Below are 7,697 nucleotides of genomic sequence, written 5' to 3'. Positions count from 1 at the left end.
TTCTTCCTTGCGCACACACACACACACACACACACACACACACACAGTAGCTGCTGCTTTACTTTATTACAGAACTCAATAGTAATAATAGACGTTATAGATAATGTTTGCGCGCTGGAAATAAGTGATAAAGTAAGTATTCTAGCTGTGGTAGGAAAGAAAGGGAGATGATAAGATGGAGATGATGTTTGGTTATTATGTAATTTCAACTTTTGTAAATGCGATAGAGATGTAGGCGTGGGGAGGACAGGGGAGGGAGGAATGGAGCCCGTATCTCACCACTTATAGGGCGTATGAGGAAGTTATTATGGACGGATCTAAAAAACAGGCTACTCTTCAATTCAGCTGAAACAGTGGGATTTTCCTCCTCCAAAAAATGCCTGGAAAGAAAGTCTGCATCGTCGGATCTGGAAACTGGTAACTTTTCCTTTGCTCTTTCTGGAGATGTGTACTGCAGAAACAAGTAACATGTTTTAGTCTTCCAGACAGCAAATTTACAGCATTATGTAATCACCGGTGTGAAGTGTAGGACCTGCTGCTACTGCAAAGCCATAGCAAGTTCTGATAAAGTGTGATTTGCAGATATAGACTATAGATTTAGTCATACCGGCTCGTGCATTCCAAATTTAATTCTTACCATGCCGTTATTTTCCTTGATTCATAATCTGTTTTGGAACACAATACCGCCCATTATATCAAGAATGAGAATCGACCTAGACCTTCCACTTCTGCTTCACAATCACAGTACAAACTGGTTTTTGGGTATACAGTACTTCCCCTAATGAAAAATCACTGTAATATTCGTATAATGTTCTTTTAGGGACGTAAAGTGTGTCTGTGGTAGTCAGTACTGAGTTTATACTGAATTTATAGTGCTTTATGATATTTTTTTTTTTTATCTCCTATGGTATCAATAGGCCTATAATATTCCTATATTAGCCCTATAGGGACTTATAGTGTGTCTGTGTTACTCTATAGTGAGATAGATTGTAGATAATCATATTTTTAGAGGGACTTTGCTGTGATTATGGTATCCTTCTATAAATGTATGATTACTGTAGTTTTTTGGGGGGTTTTTTCATACCCAGCCAAGTAATGGATCACTAAAATATATGTTTAATCCATGCTGGCATAGGGTTCTCTTTTATTAAGTTTTATTCAAGATTTATTCAAGATTCTCAACTGGGTTTTAAAGTTAAATGTAAACCAAAGCTTGGTTTTCAAGCTTGTAGGAACTGTCCAAAGCCAGCAGACCCAAATACCCAAATACCTAATATCCACAAAGTATTTTACTTTGTGGATATTGGTTGGGGAATAACCTTCTGGATCTTTAGTTTTACTTTGTTCTTCTGACTGTATCTTTGCTCCTTCCAGGGGCTCTGCCATTGCCAAAATCATCGGGCACAATGTCAAAGCATCCAACAGGTTCGACCCCATCGTAAATATGTGGGTTTTCGAAGAAATGATCAATGGAAAGAAGCTAACGGAGATCATCAATACAGATCATGAAAATGTCAAATACCTCCCAGGTCACAAGCTGCCCAGGAATGTGGTGAGTGTCCCAGTTTAGGGAATTTTTTTATCTATTCATGCATTCATTCAAAACAGACGGGTCTTGTATCTGCAAATTGTGTAATTGCTTCTCTGCTGCAATCTTGGAACTTGTCTCTTATGAAAAACTAAGCTGTGATAAGAGGAATGAACCTTGACCCACACCTTATAACTCATCGCAAGAATATTACATCCATTTGTTTGTTGTGTCATCCACTAACTGCAGTCGTGCAATAATACTGTGTATCCTCACCTCAACCACAGACCCATCATTCAGGATTAAGGTCTGTAATATCTAGTGCATTAAGAGAAAATAACCTTTTCACTTCAAATGCAAGCTGCATTTATTGTTTTAGCAGATAAATTGCTTTTGAAAACAGAAAAGAGACAAACTTTCCAGCCATCACCCACATTTATTATCTTTGGGGGCTGGTGTTAAAGGGATAATCCACCCTAAAACACTTTCAAACAGCTATTTCTCACCCCATTTTGTTGTTTGGTGGTGTCTTTTTCTTATTTCTGGCTAAACGCTGACAACATGACATCACATGGAGATATTTCCAGCAGCTACAATGGGAGTTTAATAGCAGAAAAATGTTCAGTTATCTAAAACATCAGCGGTAAACGTCAGGTTTTGGTGTCAGTCCCAAATCAGAATCAAAGAGCGAGGGGCTTCTGCCTAGAGCCGCCATTTAAGTGAACTGGGGGTTATCAAAGGCATTCTGGGTAATGTAGGAAATCACTAACTGAAGTAGAAGTAGATGAAATAAATTAGAGCACTTCATCACAAAATGACTCCTGGAATGCATTGAATATGACAAAGACTCTTCAATTCCTCACCCTGATATGTGCTCACCCTTAATGTTTTGGTCATATCATTTAATTTTATTCAATCACATCACACACACGTCATCAGACACCGGTAACGGGTCTAACTTCTTCGCTGGTGCCTCACTAGGTGGCAGTTCCAGACGTCACCGAGGCCGTGAAGGGAGCGAAGATCCTCGTCTTCGTCATCCCGCACCAGTTCATCGGCAAGCTGTGCGATCAGATGAAGCCTCACATCACGGAGGGAACCATCGGGATATCGCTCATCAAAGTAAGATCCATATACTTCTTCATGTCTGGGCTTCATCGTTCATTTCACTCCCAGACAGCAAAAGGGGAAACACACTGTCATCTGATCTGGCCCATGTGTCATGTTTTTCTGTGGCCGTGACATCATGGGACCTCACGGTGGAGCAATACAGAGAAAATTCGCAGCCCTGCAACTTCACTGTGACTGAAAAATAACCGCCACCTTGTTATGTGAGATGCTCAGGCTTCAAAAAGCTACAAAAAAAGTCATGTGAAAACCCACATGAATTCGAAGTGCATGTGCTTTTTCACATTCGTTTTCATTTGAGAACATGTGAAATTTCCCCATTTCCCCTGTGAAAATGACCTGAGAATTGTCTCTTTGCGAAATGTGAAATTAAGTTTTCAGTATATAGGAGTGAAACAAATGTTGTCAGATGTAATGACGGATGAAAATGTGAAAACGTGGGGAAAAAAACAATACTTTTCAACTATAATAGAAAGTGTCACATCTGAAGTAAATACTGTCACGTGATGTCAGAATACAATGTGGAAAAAATTGATCACATGTGAAAACCAACGTGTCCAAATCCTCTAGAAATTTGAATTCACATGTGGGTTTTTTTGGGGGAATTTATATCACTATGAAACCAAGCCTCTTAATTTTATCCCTGAAATGTCCTTAATTTCTCAATTACATAAACATTAATTATCCATTGAAAATAACATAGCTTTAAAAAAGTAAGATTAGCATCATGGGTTTTTAAGGGATTTATTCATGGATTGATTCATGAAGATACTAGTAATTAAGGGATTGTCATGCCTTTTATGCAGGTTTACAGGGTTATTAATGAGTTGTTAATGGGTAGTTCCTGATTCCCTGAATTTTAGTAAGGAGTCAAAAATTAAGGGATGTTTAAGATGGTTTTTATGGGGTCTCCTCCATTAATAACTCCCTTAATTAATTTGAGAGTGATTTTGCATAAATGAAGGGGTGAATTCATGTAAATGTAATGTTATTTTATGGGATTACTGGTTCATAGAGATAAGACATCACCACGCCTCAATGTTGAAATCAGTCAGACCAGGAAATGGACAGAAGTTACAGTAGAAAGTTCTGGTACTAAACGTAGTGCATCTTTGTCATTGCTTGTCATCATGCAGGGTGTGGATGAAGGACCGGAGGGGCTGAAGCTCATCTCTGACATCATCAGAGAGAAACTAGAGATCGAGGTCAGCGTCCTGATGGGGGCCAACATCGCCAACGAGGTGGCAGACGAGAAGTTCTGTGAAACCACCATCGGTTAGACACTGTTTCTTTTTTTTTCAGAGTCTGATTTTGGCATTTGACTGGGCAGAAACCACTTCACCGTTTCATTCTTGTTACTTGTTACTTCTCTATATCACCCGTGTTAAATTTGAACAGCCACTTGTTAGGCTTGGGCCGATATTCAATATTATCGAATATCGCGATATTTTGTGAATGTATTGAATAGTAAGATCAAATTTCTAGGCTGTTAATAATAATAATAATAATTATTATAGCCTAGAAATGTGATGTAATTTGGAAGAAATATCATAAAATCCCCGCCCAAAAAATAACACCCCCCTCTCCTCCCCACCATAATATCATATATCGCGATATTTTGGCGGGACAGTATCGCGATATTACATTTTGGATATTGCCCAAGCCTACTACTTGTATGGAGTTCTGTCTGTTTTAAAAAAAAATAAACTGCATTCAATACAGGGGCAAAAAACGAGGCGAACGGCCACATCTTCAAAGAGCTGCTCCAGACTCCCAACTTCCGCATCAATGTGGTCCAGGAGAGCGACACGGTGGAGCTGTGTGGAGCTCTCAAGGTAAAGCCACCGTCTGAGGATTAAACACAACATAACTGTTTATGTACAGTGTATTTACATTGTTTTGCATTGGCTGAAAATCCTTGTTTTAAATCAGAGCATATGTGTTTCAAAATTATTAATCAAGTAGAAAAGAATCAAACATTTAACACATATCACCTCTGTATCTTTTAACGTGAGGAAGATCTTTTGACTGACAAGTTGAACATTGGTTCCTTTGTGTGTACAATTTATTCAATCCAAGTTCAGTCTCAGTGTCCCAAGCACTCTCTCCCATCTCAACAACTTATCTCTCTCTCTCTGTCTCTCTCCGTCCTGGCAGAACATCGTGGCGGTGGGCGCTGGATTCTGCGATGGCCTGGGTTTTGGGGACAACACCAAGGCGGCGGTGATCCGGCTGGGTCTGATGGAGATGGTCGCCTTCACCAAGATGTTCTGCAAGGGCCAGGTGAGCTCCGTCACCTTCCTGGAGAGCTGCGGCGTGGCCGACCTCATCACCACCTGCTACGGAGGACGGAACCGCAAAGTTGCCGAGGCCTTCGTCAAAACATCCAAGGTGAGCTGGATAGCGAAATTGACTGTTATTGTTTTGAATATGGCAAGTTTTTAGGGGATTTACCCGTCAAGTGATAAGAACATAAACACCAAAATCATCCAAGTGTCCCCGGTAGATTGTTTGCTCAGGTGCTCCATGCTAACACTTAGCATACACCATGTTGAGTGATAGTAGGCGACTAGCATTATCTCTAAAGTGAGAAAGTTGGAACTTGTAGCAGCTCTATAGCTAAATGGTAACAAATTTAAAATGATATACAGCCAAGTCTGTCAGTTTTGTGTAGATTTGTGAGATTGTTAGATTGATAGATAGATAGATTGACTAGATATATTATACTGTTTTGAACTAGCAGGGACTACTTTCCCTGTTTCCATAAGAAGTGAACAGGTTACTCACCTGAAATAGTTCCAAAAATAAATCTGGCTACATCAGCTATATTGAATTAATGATATTTCATTCTTATCATGTATGAAGTCATATAATAAAACCACTACTAAAAGGTAAGTGCTACACTTTGGATGATGCTAGTTGCCTACTATCACTCAACATTGGGTATGCTAAAGTGTTAGCATGCAGCACTGGAGCAAATGATCTACCAGGGACACATGGATGATGTTTGTCTTATGTTCTCGTGACGTTACGGGCCAATCTCCCAAAACCCTGTTGTATTCCTTTAAAGAGTAAATAACAGCAAGATCAAATATGTCACAAAATTGCTAAACGACATTGAAACTGTGTGTTGTGGCTCTCCAGTCCATCACTGAGCTGGAGGCAGAAATGCTCAACGGCCAGAAGCTTCAAGGCCCGCAGACTTCAGCTGAGGTCTACAAGATCCTGCTGAAGAAGGACCTGGTTGACAAGTGAGTCCATTTACTTCATACAGATATCGTATAAAGTATTGTTGTATCGTGTTGCCTCTAAACTTCAGACATTCATTTTTTGACTGATAGGCTGCCACATAAAGAGACAGAATACAGAATACTATCGCATAAGAAATGATGATTAGGCCACAAGTTGCTTGCCTAGAGCAGTGGTTCTCAACGTGGGGTCCGGGGACCACCAGGGGTCCTTGAGGAGGTTCTAGGGGATTCTAGGGGGTCCCCAGCAAATCGACGAACTGTTAAACTTCAGTATTAATAACACAATTAGAGTATGTAGAAGAATGACTATATTGGTCATAGTTTCTATCTCTCTACCTACAGTATAGATAGTCATGGGATTCTGGACAAAATCATATCTGACAATAAAAATATTCTCAGATTTGGGTCAGAGAGACAAAATCTCATAAAATGGGGGTCCATGGCTCTAATGTGGACTAAATTAGGGGGTCCATGATATGAAAAAGGTTGAGAAATTAGAGATTAGCAGCCATGTGTCCTTGAGCAAGGCACTGAACCTCAACCCATGAGGGATGAACTAAATGCCTAAAATTTATTTATTTTATTCAGTTTTTAAGATATAGCAGGGGATTTCCTTGAAAAATAAAACAGCAATATCACGTGTTCTTTTTTTGCTCGTGTTCTGTTTTATTGAAACATGTGATCGCATGTGATTAAACAAAACCAGATGAACGTCAGTTATGTTCTGGACCAATTATAAAACAGTATCATGTATCGGTAGGCCTTTTGAGACTTCATCCATTATATTCACATGACAACAAGGTCTCAGTACCTTGTTCAATACATTATAGGGCTGCATGAGTACGGATAAATGATAATCCTGATTACATTGCTATATTGTGATTCACCATTATTAATCACAGTCATTGATGATTTGAGGAATTCAATTATTTTTACTGGACTTTTAGCATCAAATTTAATATTATTTTCAACAATAGCAGACATTCTAAATGAAATGAATGAATTAATGTTTCACAATTATTCTTCTCCAATTATTGATATGTGGAAACTAAAATCCCAATAGGCCTATACAGTTAGACACAAATTAATAATTTTACTAATACATTGTTTAGAGGCAGAATCATATGAATAGTTGAGGTGTGGTGAACAAATGTCAAACATCAAACAAATATCATCCTGTTCTGCTAACAGTGAGCTGCCAAAGATCACATTCAGTTGAGTCTGACTGTATTTTCTCCTGCAGGTTTCCGCTGTTCACTGCGGTCTATCAGATCTGCTTCGAGGGCAAGGAAGTGAAAGAGTTCATCCACTGTCTGCAGAACCACCCAGAACACATGTGATGGGACGCTCCTTCAATGGCAATTTACTACCACTAGAGGGCAAAACGTGAACGCACAATACAACAGCCCCATACAAACCGTCCGCTATGGAGCACTTCTACATTTTCCTTAACATTTCATGACTTTTGACAAGGGGACCTATTATTTCTTAGCTTTACAATCATACATTCCTTTATTTTGTTGTTATATTTTGTGCAATAATATTCAGGTTGCTTTTTAACTGTTTTTTTTTATCAGCAAAAGTGGAAGTACTGTTTGAAATATCACTTAAGTAATGTTTCATAAGCTATAGAAAGATCATTTTTTTTCAGGAATTAAATTGCAGACCTTTTTTTTTTTAAAGCAGACCACGCCTCAAATTCTTTATAGAGGTAGAGGGTGAGTTAGATTTCACTACTTGACAGTATGTTTACAATCTCAACATTCAAACTAAGTAGTCTTACTTTCTTT

The 7,697-nt window shown here is 38.9% G+C and overlaps 1 protein-coding gene across 2 annotated transcripts; it reads left to right on the top strand.

Moving 5' to 3' along the window:
* Positions 1-290: 290 nt before the first annotated feature.
* On the top strand, positions 291-7,481 carry LOC139665417 (glycerol-3-phosphate dehydrogenase [NAD(+)], cytoplasmic-like). Of its 2 annotated transcripts, none has more exons than XM_071544434.1 (8): positions 291-417; positions 1,375-1,552; positions 2,579-2,650; positions 3,793-3,931; positions 4,379-4,491; positions 4,814-5,047; positions 5,801-5,907; positions 7,151-7,481. In XM_071544434.1, the coding sequence occupies exons 1-8, from the start codon at positions 377-379 to the stop codon at positions 7,245-7,247; spliced, it is 981 nt and encodes a 326-aa protein (XP_071400535.1). In that variant the 5' UTR covers positions 291-376; the 3' UTR covers positions 7,248-7,481. The 2 variants fall into 2 exon arrangements, with proteins under 2 accessions (XP_071400535.1, XP_071400528.1); XM_071544427.1 differs by having other exon boundaries at positions 2,510-2,650.
* The last annotated feature ends 216 nt before the right edge of the window (positions 7,482-7,697 follow it).

Source organism: Centroberyx affinis, unplaced genomic scaffold (assembly GCF_046629955.1).
Source record: "Centroberyx affinis isolate AG114_WGS23_722 - 3 ecotype Tasmania unplaced genomic scaffold, CSIRO-AGI_Caff_v1 ptg000247l_1, whole genome shotgun sequence".
Classification (NCBI taxonomy): Eukaryota; Metazoa; Chordata; class Actinopteri; order Beryciformes; family Berycidae; genus Centroberyx; species Centroberyx affinis.
The sequence above is the reverse complement of the archived record's forward strand: the minus strand, read 5'-3'. Positions and strand labels throughout refer to the sequence as shown.